Genomic DNA, 20,092 nt, shown 5'->3' with positions numbered 1-20,092 from the left:
TGTTGGGAGTTTGAGACCTGGACTTCCTTTTTCGGATTCACTTCTTTTTTGTTTGTTTGTTTTTGTTTTTGTTTTTGTTTTGCTGTACGTGGGCCTCTCACTGTTGTGGCCTCTCCCGTTATGGAGCACAGGCTCCGGATGCGCAGGCTCAGCAGCCATGGCTCACGGGCCCAGCCACTCTGTGGCATGTGGGATCTTCCCAGACCGGGGCACGAACCTGTGTCCCCTGCATCGGCAGGCAGACTCTCAACCACTGCGCCACCAGGGAAGCCCGGATTCACTTCTTTTTTAAAGAAATTTATTTATTTATTTATTTATTTTTGGCTGCACGGCACGTGGGATCTTAGTTCCCCAACCAGGGATCAAACCCTCGCCCCCAGCATTGGAAGCGTGGAGTCTTACCCACTGGACCGCCAGGGAAGTCCCTCTTGGATTCACTTCTGACCTTAAGTGAAACCTACTATTGTATATTTTTCTACAGAGGGATTGTGATGCTTTATTTCCCAGATGTTCTGTAGGAATAAAGATTATTTAAAATATGATTAATTTTGCTCAGGAATTTATCTTTTTCTGTAACAGTAGAAAAGGGATGACTGCAGCACTGTATGGTGAAGTAGACACAGAATTTTGAATTGGAAGTCTTAGGTCCCAACAGCTACTTCATAGGCATGTGTGTTTGGACAAGGTGTTGAATCTTTCTGCTTCTGCATCATTATGAGTTAAATTTGGCTAGTCTTTTTTTTTAACTTTTTATTTTATATTGGAGTATAGGTGATTAACAATGTTGCATTAGTTTCAGGTGTACAGTAAAGTGATTCAGTTATACATATACATGTAGCTATTCTTTTTCAAATTCTTTTCCCATTTAGGTTGTTACATAACATTGAGCAGAGTTCCCTGTGCTATACAGTAGGTCCTTGTTGGTTATCCATTTTATTTTATTTTATTTTTTATTTTTTCAGTTTTCTCTATAGTTTATTAATAAGTCAAAATAATTTTTTTTTTGTTTTTAAAAGAGAAGCATCATAATTTGGCTAGTCTTATGCTGCCTTAAAGGGTCTTGGGTGGTTCACAGTGTTGTTATATGACAGTGCTTTGTAAGCCTTAGCACAACATATAAAGTCTTAGTTGCTTTTTCTGTGTTTCCCGGTGCTCTTTTCTCCATGTTCATATAGGTTACTAGTTCTCATAGATACTGCTTTGCTCAAGTTTTGCTCATGTTGGAATGCTTTTACGCTACTCTTTGCCAGATTATCAACTCTTATTCATACGACCCATTGTAGAAGGTTGATTTGTGGCCAGCAAAAGATATGTCCAAGTCCTACCATTTGGTACCTATGAGTTTGACCTTATTTGGAAAAAGACTCTTTGTAGATGTAATTAGGTTAAGAATCTTGAGATAAGATCATTCTGGATTAACCGGGTGAGCCTTAAAAATCCAATGACAAGTGTTCTTATTTTGTGGGAGCAGCTCATCCTTTATTAATGTTAGGAGTGGGGACAACAGGAGAAGGCCATGCAAAGACAGGCAGAGACAAGAGTTATGTTGCCACAAGCCAAGGAGTGCTTGGTACCACCATAAACTGGAAGAAGCAAGGAAGGGTTTTTCCCTGAGAGCCTTGGGGAGGCTGAATGTAGAACTGACAACAGCTTGACTTTATACTTCTGGCCTCTAGAACTGTGAAAAAATAAATATCTCTTCATTTTAAGCTACCAGGTTTGTGGTAACTTATTGTAGCAGCCACAGGAACCTAATACATGCCTCTTTTAAGGCTCGGCTCAAGCGTCCTCTGCTCCTGGAAGTCTCTCCTGCATTCCCAAGGCTGGGTGAGGTGCTTCTCCTCTGTGTGCCCATCTGTCACCCTACATGCACCTGTTGTGTAATTATGCACTGATGTGTCTGTCTCCTCTGTGACACTGAGAGTTCTATGACAGTGGGATTGTACCTTATCAATGTTTTCACCTTGCATATAACAGCTCAATATATGTTTGTTTTATGCAGAATGCTCTCAAACTCTCTCTCACCTGTATTAACTCCCCCACCAGTAAGTACATTGGTCTTAGTGCTCGTAGTGGGAACCAATGCGTCTGGCTTTTCTTTCTTTTTTTTTTTTTTTTTTTTGGAATTTTCGAATTTTATTTAATTTATTTTTTAATATAGCAAGTTCTTATTAGTTATCCATTTTATACATATTAGTGAATATATGTCAATCCCAATCTCCCAATTCATCACACACACACCCTCCAGCCACTTTAGCCCCTTGGTGTCCTTACGTTTGTTCTCTATATCTGTGTCTCAATTTCTGCCCTGCAAACCGGTTCATCTGTACCATTTTTCTAGGTTCCACATATATGCGTTAATACACAATATTTGTTCGTCTCTTTCTGACTTACTTCACCCTGTATGACAGTCTCTAGATCCATCCACTTCTCTACAAATGACCCAATTTCATTCCTTTTTATGGCTGAGTAATATTCCATTGTATATATGTACCACATCTTCTTTATCCAGTCGTCTGTCAATAGGCATTTAGGTTGCTTCCATGACCTGGCTATTGTAAATAGTGCTGCAATGAACATTGGGGTGCATGTGTCTTTTTGAATTATGGTTTTCTCTGGGTATATGCCAGTAGTGGGATTGCTGGGTCATGTGGTAATTCTATTTTTAGTTTTTTAAGGAACCTCCATAGTGTTCTCCATAGTGGCTGTATCAATTTACATTCCCACCAACAGTGCAAGAGTGTTCCCTTTTCTGCACACCCTCTCCAGCATTTGTTGTTTGTAGATTTTCTGATGATGCCCATTCTAATTGGTGTGAGGTGATACCTCATTGTAGTTTTGATTTGTATTTCTCTAATAATTAGTGATGTTGAGCAGCTTTTCATGTGCTTCTTGGCCATCTGTATGTGTTCTTCGGAGAAATGTCTATTTAGGTCTTCTGCCCATTTTTGGATTGGGTTGTTTGTTTTTTTACTATTGAGCTGCTTGAGCTGTTAATAAATTTTGGAGATGAATCGTTTGTTGATTTGTTTGCAAATATTTTCTCCCATTCTGAGGGTTGTCCTTTCATCTTGCTTGTAGTTTCCTTTGCTTTGCAAAAGCTTTGAAATTTCATTAGGTCCCATTTGTTTATTTTTGTTTTTATTTCCATTACTCTAGGAGGTGGATCAAAAAAGATCTTGCTGTGATTTATGTCAAAGAATAGTCTTCCTGTGTCTTCCTTTAAGAGTCTTATAGTGTCCGGTCTTACATTTAGGCCTCTAATCCATTTTGAGTTTATTTTTATGTATGGTGTTAGGCAGTGTGCTAATTTCATTCTTTTACATGTAGCTGTCAAGTTTTCCCAGAACCACTTATACAGTGGAGAAAAGACAGTCTCTTAAATATCTTTGCCTCCTTTGTCATAGATTAGTTGACCATAGGTGTATGGGTTTATCTCTGGGCTTTCTATCCTGTTCCATTGATATATATTTCTGTTTTTGTGCCAGTACCATATTGTCTTGATTACTGTAGCTTTGTAGTAGAGTCTGGAGTCAGGGAGTCTGATTCCTCCAACTACATTTTTTTCCATCAAGACTGCTTTGGCTATTCGGGGCCTTTTGTGTCCCCATACAAATTTTAAGATTTTTTGTTCTAGTTCTGTAAAAAATGCCATTGGTAATTTGATAAGGATTGCATTGAATCTGTAGATTGCTTTGGGTGATATAGGTGTTTTCACAATATTGATTCTTCCAATCCAAGAACATGATATACGTCTCCATCTGTTTGTATCATCTTTAATTTCTTTCATCAGTGTCATATAGTTTTCTGCATACAGGTCTTTTGTCTCCCCAAGTAGGTTTATTTCTAGATATTTTATTCTTTTTGTTGCAATGGTAAATGAGAGTGTTTCCTTAACTTTTCTTTCAGATTTTTCATCAGTAGTGTATAGGAATGCAAGAGATTTCTGTGCATTAATTTTGTATCCTGCTACTTTACCAAATTCATTGATTAGCTCTAGTAGTTTTCTGGTGGCATTTTTAGGATTCTCTATGTATAGTATCATGGCATCTGCAAAAACTGACACTTTTACTGTTTCTTTTCCAATTTGTATTCCTTTTATTTCTTTTTCTTCTCTGATTGCCGTGGCTAGGACTTCCAAAACTATGTTCAATAATAGTGGTGAGAGTGGGTATCCTTGTCTTCTTCCTGATCTTAGAGGAAATGCTTTCAGTTTTTCACCATTAAGAATGATGTTTGCTGTGGGTTTGTCATATATGGCCTTTACTGTGTTCACGTAGGTTTGCTCTATGCCCACTTTATGGAGAGTTTTTATCATAAATGGGTGTTGAATTTTGTCAAAAGCTTTTTCTGCATCTATTGAGATGATCGTATATTTTTTATTCTTCAATTTGTTAATATGGTGTATCCCTTTGATTGATTTGCTTATATTGAAGAATTCTTGCATCCCAGGGATAAATCCCACTTGATCATGGTGTATGATCCTTTTAACATGTTGTTGGGTTCTGTTTGCTAGTATTTTTTTGAGGATTTTTGCATCTATAGTCATCAGTGATATTGGTCTGTAATTTTCTTTTTTTGTAGTATCTTTGTCTGGTTTTGGTATCAGGGTGATGGTGGCCTCATAGAATGAGTTTGGGAGTGTTCCTTCCTCTGCAATTCTTTGGAAGAGTTTGAGAAGGATGGGTGTTATCTCTTCTCTAAATGTTTGATAGAATTGCCCTGTGAAGCCATCTGGTCCTGGACTTCTGTTTGTTGGAAGATTTTTAATCAAAGTTTCAATTTCCTTACTTGTGATTGGTCTGTTCATATTTTCTATTTCTTCCTGGTTCAGCCTTGGAAGGTTATACCTTTCCAAGAATTTGTCCATTTCTTCGAGGTTGTCCTTTTTTTTCCCATAGAGGTGCTTGTAGTAGTCTCCTAGGATGCTTTGTATTTCTGCCGTGTCTGTTGTAACTTCTCCTTTTTCATTTCTAGTTTTATTGATTTCAGTCCCCTCCCTCTTTTTTTCATGGGTCTAGCTAATGGTTTATCAATTTTGTTTATCTTCTCAAATAACCATCTTTTTGTTTTATTGATCTTTGCTATTGTTTTCTTTGTTTCTATTTCATTTATTTCTGCTCTGATCTTTATGATTTTTTTCCTTCGGCTAACTTAGGGTTTTGTTTGTTCTTCTTTCTCTAATTCCTTTAGGTGTAAGGTTAGATTGCTTATTTGAGATTTTTCTTGTTTCTTGAGGTAGGCTTGTATAGCTATAAACTTCCCTCTTAGAACTACGTTTGCTGCATCCTGTAGGTTTTGGATCATCATGTTTTCATTGTCATTTATCTCTAGGTATTTTTTGATTTCCTCTTTGATTTCTTCAGTGATCTCTTGGTTATTTAGTAACATATTGTTAACCTCCATGTGTTAGTTTTTTACTTTTTTTCCCTGTAATTGATATCTAGTCTCATAGCGTTGTGGTCAGAAAAGATGCTTGATATGATTTCAATTTTCTTAAATTTACTGAGAGTTGATTTGTGACCCAAGGTGGGATCTATCCTGGAGAATGTTCTGTGCGCACTTGAGAAGAAAGTGTAATCTGCTGTTTTTGGATGGAATGTCTAGAAATATCAATTAAATCTATCTGGTATATTGTGTCATTTAAAGCTTGTGTTTCTTATTAATTTTCTGTTTGGATGATCTGTCCATTGGTGTAAGTGAGGTGTTAAAGTCCCCAACTCATTGCGTTACTGGCGATTTCCTCTCTTATAGCTGTTAGTAGTTGCCTTATGTATTGAGGTGCTCCTGTGTTGGGTGCATATATATTTATAATTGTTATATCTTCTTCTTGGATTGATCCCTTGATCATTATGTAGTTTCCTTCCTTGTCTCTTGTAACATTCTTTATTTTCAAGTCTATTTTATCTGATATGAGTATAGCTACTCCAGCTTTCTTTTGATTTCCATTTGCATGGAATATCTTTTTCCATCCCCTCACTTTCAGTCTGTATGTGTCCCTAGGTCTGAAGTGGGTCTCTTGTAGACAGCATATATATGGGTCTTGTTTTTGTATCCATTCAGCAAGCCTGTTTCTTTTGGTTGGAGCATTTAGTCCATTCATGTTTAAGGTAATTATTGATATGTATGTTCCTATTACCATTTTCTTAATTGTTTTGGGTTTGTTTTCGTAGGTCCTTCTCTTGTTTTTCCCACTTAGAGAAGTTCCTTTAGCATTTGTTGTAGAGCTGGTTTGGTGGTGATGAATTCTCTTAGCTTTTGCTTGTCTGTAAAGCTTTTAATTTCTCTGTCGAATCTTAATGACATCCTTGCCAGCTAGAGTAATCCTGGTGGTAGGGTCTTCTGTTTCATCACTTTAAATATGTCATGCCCCTCCCTTCTGGCTTGTAGACTTCCTGCTGAGAAATCAGCTGTCAACTTTATGGGAGTTCCCTTGTATGTTATTTATTGTTTTTCCCTTGTTGCTTTCAACAATTTTTCTTTTTCTTTAAGTTTTGCCAGTTTGATTACTATGTATCTCGGTGTGTTTCTCCTGGATTTATCCTGTATGGGTCTCTCTGGACTTCCTGGACTTGGGTGGCTATTTCCTTTTCCATGTTGGGAAGTTTTCAACTATAATCTCTTCACATATTTTCTCAGGTCCTTTCTCTCTCTCTTCTCCTCATGGGACCCCTATAATGTGAATGTTGTTGTGTTTAATGTCCCAGAGGTCTCTTAGGCTGTCTTCATTTCTTTTCATTCTTTTTTCTTTATTCTTTTCTGCAGCAGTGAATTCCACCATTCTGTCTTCCAGGTCACTTATCTGGTCTTCTGTCTCAGTTATTCTGCTATTGGTTCCTTCTAGTGTATTTTTCATTTCAGTTATTATATTGTTCATCTCTGTTTGTTTTTTCTTTAATTCTTCTAAGTCTTTGTTAAACATTTGTTTCATCTTCTCAATCTTTGCCTCCATTCTTTTTCTGAGGTCCTGGATTATCTTCACTATCATTATTCTGAATTCTTTTTCTGGAAGGTTGCCTATCTCCACTTCATTTAGTTGTTTTTCTGGGGTTTTATCTTGTTCCTTCATCTAGTACATAGCCCTCTGTCTTTTCATCTTGTCTGTCTTTCTCTGAATGTGGTTTTTGTTCCTCAGGCTGCAGGGTTGTAGTTCTTCTTGCTTTTGCTATCTCCCCTCTGGTGGATGAGGCTATCTAAGAGGCTTGTGAAAGTTTCCTGATGGGGGGGACTGGTGGTGGGTAGAGCTGGCTGTTGCTCTGGTGGGCAGAGCTCAGTAAAACTTTAATCCACTTGTCTGCTGATGGGTGGGGCTGGATTCCCTCCCTGTTGGTTGTTTGGCCTGAGGCCACCCAACACTGGAGCCTACTGGGCTCTTTGGTGGGGCTAATGGAGGACTCTGGGAGGGCTCACACCAAGGAGTATTTCCCAGAACTTCTGCTGCCAGTGTCCTTGTCCTCACACTGAGACACAGCCACCCCCTGCCTCTGCAGGAGACCCTCCAACACTAGCAGGTAGGTCTGGTTCAGTCTACTGTGGGGTCACTGCTCCTTCCACTGGGTCCTGATATGCACACTATTTTGTGTGTGCCCTCCAAGAGTGGAGTCTCTGTTTCCCCCAGTCCTGTCAAAGTCCTGCAGTCAAATCCTGCTAACCTTCAAAGTCTGATTTTCTAAGAATTCCTCCTCCTGTTGCCAGACCGCCAGGTTGGGAAGCCTGACATGGGGCTCAGAACCTTCACTCCATTGGGTGGACTTCTATGGTATAAGTGTTCTCCAGTTTGTGAGTCACTCACCCAGCAGTTATGGGAGTTGATTTTATTGTGATTGAGCCCCTCCTACCATCTCATTCTGCCTTCTCCTTTGTCTTTGGATGTGGGGCATCTTTTTTGGTGAGTTCCAGTGTCTTCTTGTTGATGATTGTTCAGCAGTTAGTTGTGATTCCGGTGCTCTCTGCTCTCTCAAGAGAGAGTGAGAGCATGTCCTTCTACTCCGCCATCTTGAACCAATCCTCGCATCTGCCTTTTCATTTGTAAGGTATCTTTTCTCTTTCTGTATATGCTGCCTGGTTACTGTTATTTCTAAAATGCAGCTCAGGCACTTGTCTACCCAGAGACTCTCAGCAACTCCACACCTCTTGACTTCTTGCTTTCAGGCACCTCCACAACCTGTTCCCAAAGTACGTTTCCAACTTTATCTGCCACTACCCTGCTTCATGAACTTCTGCTCCAGGAAAACGAATCTGTTCCTATATTTATAAAACATGCTTTGCTAAGGTAAAACCTTTGCTAGAGTGATGGATGACATCTCTTCATCACTGCTGAAGTTTTAGTTACCATACAGAGTCCCCCCTGTTCTTTGAGGTCTTCCTGGTCACTCAGGCAGGAATGCCGTGTTCCTTCTCAGAACCACTGTTGTGCTGGTCATTTGTGCTTTTGCAGGCAGCTGTGTGGACCTGGGTAGGGTATTTGGGGACATGCCTTTGTTAGCCTAATGGGATCTTTGCTCCTGATGTCAAAGGCCAGCTCTTTTCCACCTCTGCATCTCCTGCAGGACCTGAGGGCCTCCAGTGAAGAGGAGTGCCTCATTCACTGGGTATATTAAGGATATTCATGCATGTGATAGTAATACAGGGAAATTCAATAACCTATTCTGATGTAGCTTTTTTTTTCCAGTTTCCCTTTGTATTTATATTGCTTTGCTCTTATAAGATTTTGTGAAAATGAATGCATTACTGGAAAACTGCCTATTCTCTTGTTTAAATATAACGACCTCTTAGTAACAAATTTGCAAATGGATCTTAAACTTTTGGTGAGGACTAGGGGCATTGTTCTGGTGGAGGAGGGCCCCTTCCTTGACTTTGGGTGGGTTGGCCTTTGGCAAGTGGCTGAAGAGTTTATGGAAATGTGTTGGACATAGGGGGAGGGGGAGGGAGTTGAGAAGGGGAGAAGCAGTGAACAGAGCCTGGGCCGTTGGTTTCAGGTAGAATAAGGCGTCCAAAAACCTGCACTAAGCAGACTTCTAGGGAATCTGGGTCCCTTGATCACTTAAACATTGTGTAAATTATCTCCCGGACACAGGCAGAGATTTGTTATCCAAAACACTTGAAATTAGTTGTGATCTTAAGGTAATTACAGTTCTGAGTCACAGCACAGGTCAGCAGTGAATTCCCTCCAATTACATAGTGGGGCAGAGATAGGAAAGAAATTTTATCTCAGAATAATCCTCCTTTCCAAAGATTTCCATAGCACTTTTTTCCCTTCAGTGAAGGAAGTGATTTGTTTTAAATAGCATATTCTTGTTCAAATTTCCCTATGTAGGTACAGAAAACTTATTCTCCCAAAACTTTCCCTGGCCTTCCCTCTAGTGAAAGTGTAAAGTAGTGTGGAGAGAAGGACTTAGGAGCCCTGAGTTGGAATCCTGCCTCAGTTCTTTGCTAGCTTTGTAACACTGATCAACTTATTTCTCTAAACGTCAGATTCTGTGTCTCTGAAATGCGAATGATAATAAGACTATAGGGTTGTTAAAGGTTGAATGCAGTCATAGTCATCATTATTTTATGGGATTGGTGGAGGGCTGGTGGGAGAAGGACAAAAAATGGTACAATAAGCTTAACTTCTTACAGGTAATTGAGAGAGAAATTATAGCAGCAATGTTGGCTTGAGTGAAGGCTGTGTTCTAAGTGATTCTGTGTTCCTTAAGGGAAATTATTTCTGCTGTTTAATTCTTCGCAGAATAACGGGACCACTGAGCATCAGGTGGAATCTTTCATAAGGAAAAAACTGGAGTCGTTGTTAAAAGAATCTCAAATTCGAGACAAGGAAGATCCTGATAGTTTCACAGTGAGGGCACTACTGAAGGCCACGCATGAAGGCTTAAATGCACACCTGAAGCAGGTATACATTTCCCTCTTTTACTTGTCCTTCAACAGGAAAAAGAAAGCACCTCATGCTTTGTTTCTGATGATTTGTCATTTGTAGAAGGCTTCTCCAGTTTCTTCCATTTCTATCCTCATATTGCTGGAAAAATGAGAATCTCCTCCTGCAAAATGGAGAGAAATAGTGAATAATAGATTAATGTGCATGGGTGGGTGTAGAAATTATTCATATACTTCTTCACTGGCACCCTCAGGACAAAGCCCAGTGCCCCTGCATTCACCTTCCCCACTTTTGTTCAGGTGAGGGTGGAGACTCATTCAGGCGGCCTCCATGCCCTGTTGATCACACCTTCTGAATGTGTATGTCTGTCCACTTCTTCTCCATGGCTGTGTCCTAATTCAGGCCAATGTTAACTCTCACTTAGACTTCTCTTGCCCTCTTTAAATCTAACCTTCACTCTGAAATCAGCATGATGTTTTAAAAATGCAAATCTGATCGTGTCACTCCACTGTTCAAAATTTTTCAGTGACTTCCTGTTATGCTTGGGATAAATTACAAACTAACTGGGCTTTCAAGGAACTACATAATTCCATCCTTGCCTACCTCTCCTGTCTCAGATCTCCCCATTTTCCCTGTCACACCACCACCCACGACGTCACACCAGCCACAACCATCTAAATGCCATGGTCTTCCTCACATTCCATTTCCTCTGCCTGGAACACTCCATTTCCACATCTACTCTAGCTAACTCCTACTTAGGCTTTTAAATTCCAGCATCCATGTGGTATTCTAAATGAGTCCTGCCTTGACCCCTAGGTTAGGTTAGCTATCCCTTTTATACTGTTGATGGTAGCCTGTTATATCTTCTTTTTTCAAGAAGTTTTTTTTTCCCTACACATTTGCATTTATTTGTTCAATATCTGTCTTCTCAACTAGACTGTAGATTCTATGAAGGCAGGAACCATGTCAGTCTTGATAACCAGTCCTGACTTGTATGGTGCCTGGGACTTAGTGTGACCTTCATATATAGTTGCTGAGTGAATGAATGGTTTGGGCTCTGGTTGAGGTTTTTATTCTGTTTTCTAATAAAAATATCATAAATGGACAAGGAAGAGGGATAGTGGGTTTGCTGATGTTATCATGGCAGGACATTGAGGGCATTTATTCTGGACCAGAGGAGATCCATGTGGTCACTGGCTTAGCTGATAGCAGCCTCCCCTGCTACTGCCGCCTATCCTCCAGGGCTCAGCGCTCCCCAGGCAGAGGGAAGATCATCACTTTTGGATCTGAGCAACCACTCAGCTTTGGTGGTTACTTTCTAGACTCTACAGAAGTCCAGCCATTCAAACGCCTGGCTGTTTCTCAGGTCTGTTTAGTTTCCAAACATAGAAAACCTAATTCAAAATGGCTTAAATAATGAAGAAAGGCATTGGGTTAGGCAAGTGGCAAGTTCATTTGCAGAGTGGCCTTCAAGGTGGGCTTAATTCAGAGGCTCAGCAGGGTCATCAAAGACCTGTCTTTCTGTTCTACCTACCACGTGATTAGCATCATCCCATGTCTGTTTCCCCTCTCCTGGTGGTTGCGGGGTGACTGCCAACAGTCCCCTGAGCTATGTGTTTCTTGGTCCAAGTACAGAGAGAGTGAGACAGTGTATGTGCCTCATCCAACAGACCAGAGTTTGTGCTGAGCTCTGGTTGGACATCTTAGCTCACGTGCCCACCCCTGAGTTGATCCCCGTGGTGGCCTTGCATATGTGTCCTTCTTGGAACAGTAATTTGGCAAAAGCGTAGGATACCATTGGCTTGCTGATGCCAATGAGAACTTACCCATGGAACTGGCACCAAGGTCTGCCCCTCTGAAAATGCATTCTGCCCCTGCATGCTGGAGAGGCAGAATGGAATGTTGGGAGACAACCAAAATGTCAGTTACAGCATTACTGCCCTTACAGTTTATCATACAATTTTGAATTTTCTTGAACATTTCTATAAATACCAGTTAGCCTCTCCCTTTCCTCCCTGACCCTCCAGCCTCTTAGTTTAAACCACACAAATGTCTGTAAAATCACATTCGGTTAACCCAGCTTGATTTCTGCTCCTTGTCCCTGGTGAACTCTCTTTGACTAATCTGGACCAGTCACTTCCCCTTATGCTTTTGGAGAAGTCTTTGCTTGCTCCATCCTAGATCATTCCAACTGGAAAGACAACAGCAGGTCTTGGGGATTTTTGAAGAAACAAATCAAGCCCATCTTTCTTTTTATGGAAGAGATCCCAATGGTAATTTCCCCATCAGGTAAGATGGTAAGGGACTTCAAATTTCAGATGTGGTAGGACAAAACTCCTCCTCCTTTTTCTTATTTTTTACTCTCCCTTAAACCTGGGACTGCAAGAATGTATCAGACTTGCAGAAAGTAAATGGAGGCTGCAACTTTAATAAACTGGACTATGAAGTGTTAAGGTTTTTAACCCTGCTGTTGTGTTAGTTTTTAAAGTATGGTTTTGGTTCAGTGGCAAGCAAAGACAAGTTACTGTTGAGACAAGACCATCTGTGTCAGATACATATGCACAGGTAGAGCCAAGGTTGAGAATGTGCTGTGGGGTTCAGGACAGCTCATCACTTCAGCTCTCTTCCCTCCTGGATCATCACTCAGGAGTGCAGTACTGTGTGCTACTGGTGCCAGCTTTTTCCTGGAGATCTCCAAAGTAAAATAAAAATGAAATTCTCATCCTTCACGCTAGAAGAACTTAGTAGAAGGATGCCTGCCTTCTTTAGAGTTCTGAATTCACTTCTTTGTTTACATCCCAGCTACAGCCATCTGGGTAGCCTTAATTATTCCTTACATGAACTTTTGCACCTCTCCTGCTGTCCCCCTCCCTCCAGTCTCTCATTTATACCACTACCGTAGCGATATTTCAGAAACATGCATCTGATCACATCATTCTCCTATTTTAAACCATTCAAATGCTCTTCATAGTTTGGAGGATAAAGCTCAAATTGAAAGCTATACCCAAAAGATCCTTTCTCCATCATCTGACCCCAGCTCTGATTTGTCCACTAATGTGCATGTGTACAGCACAAATACACAACCCAACCCCTGCCTTTCTTTGTTTCCTGGAAAGTGCCATGTTCCTGGCACTTGGCCTTTGTGTTTGCTTTTTCCTTGCACACTTCCTCTTCCTCACTTCACATAGACAATGTCTACCTGCCTTCTGGCTTCAGCTTTTCTAACATGTCCCCTTAGAAGTCCTCCTCGATCCTCAAGTCCAGGTAGATGGCCTTCCTGTGCCCTCAGGCAGTACCCTGAACTTTCCCCATCATAGTCTTATTATACTGTGTTATGATCATTTGTCTCCATCATAAGAGTGCAAGCCCAGGGAGGACAGAGTCTACATCTCTCTTGCTTGCTGTCTCCCTTGTATTCATGGTGAGTTCCTAGCACAGTGTTTGATCCATGGATTCAATGAAAGATGCAGTGCTGATGCTCAAGGAGAGGTCAAGTTGGGGAGAGATATCTGTGTGCCTTCCTCTGGTACACAAAGAAGGAGTGTAGAGTGGGGGAGGGGGAGAAACCAAGAGAGGAGACAGAACTACACAGAATCCCTGTTTTATCACCAACTAGCTTTGTAACTTTGGGCATATTATCTAACTTCACTATACTTCTGTTTTTCTTAGCTGCGAAACTAGGATTTTAATTATACTTATCTCCAGGGATGGTTGTATACATTAAGTGAGAATATATGTAATACAGTTAGCATAATCCTTGGGGCGTAGCAGGTGCCTATTAAAATGGATGACCGGGCCTCCCTGGTGGCGCAAGTGGTTGAGAGTCCGCCTGCCGATGCAGGGGATACGGGTTCGTGCCCCGGTCTGGGAGGATCCCATATGCCGCGGAGCGGCTGGGCCCGTGAGCCATGGCCGCTGAGCCTGCACGTCCGGAGCCTGTGCTCCGCAACGGGGGAGGCCACAACAGTGAGAGGCCCGCATACCGCGAAAAAAAAAAAAAAAAAAAATGGATGACCTTATACCTCACCTTGCCTGGGGCAACCTCGCTTTATACCTATTGTCCCAGCGTAATTATTAAAGGTGCCCCATTTCACTCTTTTTTAAAAAAAATAAATTTATTTATTTTATCTATTTATTTTTGGCTGCGTTGGGTCTTTGTTGCTGCTAGCGGGCTTTCTCTAGTTGCGGTGAGCGGGGGCTACTCTTCGTTGCAGTGCGCAGGCTTCTCATTGTGGTGACTTCTCTTGTTGTGGAGCTTGGACTCTAGGCACTCGGGCTTCAGTAGTTGTGGCACGTGGGCTCAGTAGTTGTGGCTCACGGGCTCTAGAGCACAGGCTCAATAGTTGTGGTGTATGGGCTTAGTTGCTCCACGGCATGTGGGATCTTCCCAGACTAGGGCTCGAACCCTTGTCCCCTGCATTGGCAGACGGATTCTTAACCACTGAGCCACCAGGGAAGTCCCCATTTCACTCTTAAGAGTCCTGTTTTGGACTATAGATGACATGGTCTCCCTACTAATAGATGAGCTACTAAAACTGGAGAGGAACTCAGAGGTTAATTGGTCCATTCCTCCCCCATGTCACAGATAAGAGGACTGAGGTCAAGAGGTGGGTGTTTGCCCCAGAGGAGCACGTCTTTAGCACAGAGTGTGTGCTGGAATCTCCTATGTTTTGCTTCACCTATTAATTCCTCCCTTTCCATCTGATTCTGAGTCCCAGCTTATTTCTTACATGTTCAGCTTCTGTTCCCTATCAATGTATTGATGTATATAATTTCCTGCTTAGACTTAAATCCATCAGAGAGACTCTCATTCACCTTAAAACACCGTTTCAATTCTCTGTTCTTCAGACTGAATAAGCCTAGTTCTGTAAAACTTTTCTAATAGGTTAAAAATGATCTTTTAAATCACCTTAAAAAAGAAAGAGATGGGGGACCTGTGGCTACATGGTGGCAGAACTGGGTCTCCTAACTTGAAGAGCAGTGTTACTTCTATTACCATATCTTACTACTTTCTTAATTCTAGGGTTTTTGAATAGTTAGTGATCAGCTTTAATTGATCTTCAAAGGCAGTCAATATATATAAACCAGTCAACAAAAATTACCCTGTAAACCTGCCACCCACCTTCCTCCAGTATTTTCTGAACTGCCTTTTCCCCAACCCAGTTCTCACTGTTCCCCCCCCGCCCCCGCCAAATCCCACATTGCATCTTTGATTAGTTTCTATGGATATATGTAGATGCTCTTCCTGACCTTTTGATTTCGGGTGGTTTTGCTCACCTACATTTATTCCATTTATGAGATTATCTCTGTTCAGCTGAAAGTTCTGGGAGGGCGGGGCCTATTGGTCTCCTCTTACATCATGTAATTATCAGTGAATCATCTAATACATATTTTTAGGGATGACAATTGGAAAAAAGTCTAAACCCTTTTAGCAGAGTGGTCTTTTTTTTTTTTTTTCTGTCCCATAGAGTAAAGAGATCTGTAGCCTGGAAAATTAATTCACATAAGGAGGAATTCAGAATCTACAATACATCTTTCCTGTGCTCACCACAGAGGGAATGATTTTAATGAACAGATAAGCTCTGCTGCAGTTTACTTAAAGAAAAACAATCTTATTGCCTCATAGATATACTTGGATTTTATTTGTTTTTAATGTTTCCAAATTCTAAATAGTAATTAAGTGATCAGTCTGATTAGTTTTTTTTAGTCAACTGAATTGGCTGTTAATGACTTTTGGCCATTTTTCAAAATTAAATCTACTTTTAACTGTAGATGATTTATTCCCCCTCAGGGCATTGAAAAGAATACATCCTGTGCTGTAGAGAGCCTTGTGAACAGGCATTAGAGAGGCCTGCACACCTGGGCATTACTGAGAGGTCCTTGACCCCAGCTGTGGGGAGCTGTTGGCAGCTGCCATCTCCTGGTGGTGCCCAGGTCTCTCTGTGCAGCATCCCCCCTCTCTCAAGGCAGACACAGCCACCTTCAGGGAAGTGGAGTGTAGAGCAGGAGGAAATGAGCAGGACCTGCCGGCTGCCCCCCTAGAGATGGAAGGAGAGAGGGACTCCATGCCCTTCCACCAGAACTAAGGAGAAAACAAAAGCAAAGAAGAAAAATAGTCATATTATGCTTTATTTACTCAGCATCCAGATGTGAAGGAAAGTGGAAAGAAAACACATGGACGATCCCTCATGACCAACTTCGGAAAACATAAGGTACGAATTAAGAAAGATAAGTGTGCATAATTCAGGTAATTTAAAGAGTCTAGAAGGTGACAGGAGACTATCATCATGAGCTTGGAATAACTGCAGATTTCTCAAAGAGGACCCCAGAAAAGGAAAAAGTTGATAATTAAACTATTTTAAAATTTAAGAATTCCTGTTCATCAGAAGTATCAAAGAGCAAATAGCATACTGGGAAAAAATATTTTCAATATTCTATACAAGTCCACAAAGGATTTCTTTCCTGAATATATAAAGAATTCATATAAATCAATAAAAAAGGCACACTAATTTTTAAAAAACAAGCAAAAGGCTTAAATGAACTTCACAACAGAAGATATGCAAGTGGCTAATATGGAAAAGGTTCTCCCCCTTAACAGTCCTCTGGGAAATGCAAACTAAAATGATGATGTGTATACCCACCACAACAGCAACCATAAAGAGATTGACAACAGCATGTTAGTGAGGATGCTGGGCAACTTGAACTCTCATCAACTGCTAACGGGAACCTGCCTTTGTGCAGCTTCTTCCACACACTGTTTCACAGTACCAACTAAAGCCACTCTATGAACCATGTCTTATCAGTTCCATTGTTAGGTGTGTGTCATGAGACTGAAACAACAATATTTACAGGGGCATTAGTTGCAATAGTACAAACAGGAAACAGTTCAAACGTCCATCAACATTAGAAAGAATAAAAATTGTGGCCTATTCACATAAGGGAATATTTATCAGCAATGAGAATGACAAAATTACAACTACATGCAATAGTGTGATCTTTGTAAACATGACATTGAGCAAAAGAAGCCAGACCCAAGAGAGTACATACAGTTTGAGTCCATTTATATGAAGCTCAAAAACAGGCAAAAAAAAATCTATGGGATAAAAGTCAGGTTAGTAGTTACCTTTGGGAAGAAGGTGATGACCAAACGGGAGAATCTGAAGGCTTTGGGGCAGATAATATTCCATTTCCTCATTTGGGTGGTTTCACTTTGTGGAAAGCCACCATGCTGTACACTTTTGATTCCTGTGCTTTTCTAAGTGTATGCTTTATCTTCAATAAAAAGGTAAAACATGTTAAACAAGAAGTCAATTATTGGGTGATGAACTTTATGCATGAGGTTTCTCCAAGGCCATTTCTTGTACTTTAATGAATGTTGTATCTGGAATTTCCTGCCCCATCAATAGGACAATTTATTAAAAGGTTGGACAAAATAGTCATAATAAACTGAAAACAACTAAAATGTTCTCCCATAAAGACTGCTTAAGTAAATCATGATTCATTCACACAATGGACAATTATGCAGCCATTAAAAGATGATCACTCTGACGAGCTCAACATGCAAAACATTAAATAAAAAAGTAAGATGAAAAGCTGATTATGTCGTATGTTAACTGTATTAAGATGTGTCAAAACTGTATGTAGGGCTTCCCTGGTGGCGCAGTGGTTGAGGATCTGCCTGCCAATGCAGGGGACACGGGTTCGTGCCCTGGTCTGGGAGGATCCCACGTGCCGCGGAGCAACTAGGCCCGTGAGCCACAACTACTGAGCCTGCGTGTCTGGAGCCTGTGCTCCGCAACAAGAGAGGCCCGCGCACCGTGATGGAGAGTGGCCCCTGCTCGCCACAACTAGAGAAAGCCCTCGCACAGAAACGAAGACCCAACACAGCCAAAAATAATTAAATAAATAAATTAATTAAAAAAAAACTGTATGTAAAGAAAATATATCATCATTTCTCCAAATATCTATCATTGGCGATTCATTACTTATTTCTACTTTCTGCATTTTATATTTTAAAATGAACCTGGGAAAGACAGATTTATTATTGTAACACCTCAAATTACTAACTATATGTGGAATTGGAGAATATTTCATTTCTTGATTACAACCACTCATTTAAATTAAAATTATTTTCCAAAGTAAAGCTTTTAGGGAGTACCTTTGCTACTATAGAATTAGAATTTATTATGTCTCAAGTCATAAGAGTAAATGTTTATAAGACTATTTATAGGTTATTTAAATAAGTATTAATAGTATTTTAAATTGAAAGTTAATATTATGTGGTTTACAGAATGACTTTCCATGTCATCTCATTTAATCATCACAAAAATAATAATCCTTTAGAACAGATGTTTTTGTCCTACCCTTTAAAAAAGCACAATAGGAAGCTTGAGAGATTAGCCAATTTATCAGCTTGGTGAGAGGCCAATCTGGAACATGAGATCATCAGATGCCTGGGTCCACGCCACGTGTACTGAAGTTCTCAAGGCATAAATAAGACGTAAAAATGTTCTAGATTAAATTGGCGCCTTGCTGTCAGTGCAGTAGAGTTGAATGTGTTTATGTCAAAAGTGTAGTTTGATTTTTTTTATTTGTTGAGAATGAGAAAATCTGGAAGTTGATTTGGTCCCATGGTAATGTGGGGATGGAGTCCCTTTCCTTTGCTAAGCCATGTTCCCAAAATGTCCAGGGTACTCTGTCTAAAAGTCTTACCTTTGTTTGTAGAAGCTGTAATTTTAGTGGCAAGTTTTTCTGCAATTACTAGGGCCCCTCCCCGTCATTTGTATTGTTGAGGTGTGTGTTGCCAAATATTGGGGTTATCTCCAATGTGGTGGGGCTGAAAGTGCATCATTCCTAAGAGGTTTTATGTCTAACAGCTAATCTATCCAGACACCAGGTTAGTCCTACAGTCTTTCAGCCTGACTCCTGTAGGTAACAATTTTCATTCTGCTCTAGAAATTAAAATGGGTCAAAGTCTCAAATGAACAGTTTGATTTAGATGGGGTTTTTAATGCATACTGAACAAAAACAGGAGTGGTAGTTATTCATTTAAAAATTACTACTTGTCTTTTTTTTTAATCAAATCTGCCTTTTATAAGTAAGTCAAAAGGAATAGTGAGCCTCCTATATAAGAAGCCACTTTATCCCTTATAATCGTTTAAATAGATATTACAACTTTAACCCTACCCCTCATAGAGACCTTCAATGCATGACTAATAGTCTAAGACCTGCATTTTATGTGGCTTAGAAGTCAATGTTAAGAGCATGAAACCCTCAGTTTTGCCTTGATATTTTAAGATAATTTTGGCCACAGACATGCTTATTATTGATGGTGAGGCAAGCTGCAATATTTGGTCAGTTGTTTTTCTCCAAGTAATTGTCCTTGTGTGTGTGTGTCTGTTTTAAAGCTCATTTCTCCGTATGTTGTAGACGTACCTGATGCACTGAGTTTGTGTTAAGTGAACTCTGATTTTTCCAGCAGAAAACCACAAAACCACGGTCTAAGTCTTATAGTGCTGATGAAGAGGAGGACGCACAGCAGAATCCTGGCAAGGAGACCAGCCAGCTGTACAGGTAAGAAAGCTCTCCACGTTTCTTGCTCAGGCTCCTGGGACCTCTCCATCCACATCATCTTGGCTGTTTTAGCTGTACGTGTCTAGGATATCAGATTACAAGGTAAAGAGCTCTGCAGTGGAACATGGGAAGATCAACAGGATGTGAGATTATAGTACATGTAGGGGACTTGTGCTGCCTGGCACACAGTGAGCTCTTAATAAATGCTGGCTGTAGCAGTTGTCAGGTAAAAGATATCTTCAGAGAAGAGAGAGGGACCACATGAACTAGTACAGCGGGGCTCTCACAGGAGACTGAAGGAGAAGATAGATGACAAGAACACGTTAAGAGTCAGGGATCTGAAATCAGCCAGACTTCAAACGCTTGTTCCTCCAACGTTAAGATGGGGCAAGTTAGGCTCCTCATTTGTATATATTTCTTAGGGTCATTGTAAGGATTAAAGGAACTAAACTATTTAGCTTGATGAGCCCTACTCCAGTTAAGTAAGTGCTCAAAAATATTAGCTGCTGTTTTCTTTATTATTGCCAGTAGAATTTGGGATGAGTAAAATGGCCAAAATTTTAGAACCCAAACTGTGACACATGATTTGATACAGGATTTTCTGGCAAATTGTGTATACAGTAAGTCTCACAAAGGAATGTGAAG

At 40.5% G+C, this 20,092-nt stretch overlaps 1 protein-coding gene across 1 annotated transcript in view; it reads left to right on the top strand.

Annotated features, from left to right (window-relative positions):
• The window catches only part of PLCH1 (phospholipase C eta 1), a 236,210-nt gene that overhangs the window by 194,892 nt on the left and 21,226 nt on the right, over positions 1-20,092 (top strand). Inside the window, exons 12-14 of the mRNA XM_060099970.1 lie at positions 9,731-9,892; positions 16,015-16,086; positions 19,356-19,447. Coding sequence (XP_059955953.1) covers positions 9,731-9,892; positions 16,015-16,086; positions 19,356-19,447 — 326 coding nt within the window. The remainder of the gene's footprint in view (positions 1-9,730; positions 9,893-16,014; positions 16,087-19,355; positions 19,448-20,092) is intronic.

This window comes from Mesoplodon densirostris, chromosome 5 (genome assembly GCF_025265405.1).
Source record: "Mesoplodon densirostris isolate mMesDen1 chromosome 5, mMesDen1 primary haplotype, whole genome shotgun sequence".
Taxonomy (NCBI): Eukaryota; Metazoa; Chordata; class Mammalia; order Artiodactyla; family Ziphiidae; genus Mesoplodon; species Mesoplodon densirostris.
This window is presented reverse-complemented; position numbering and strand designations above follow the sequence as displayed.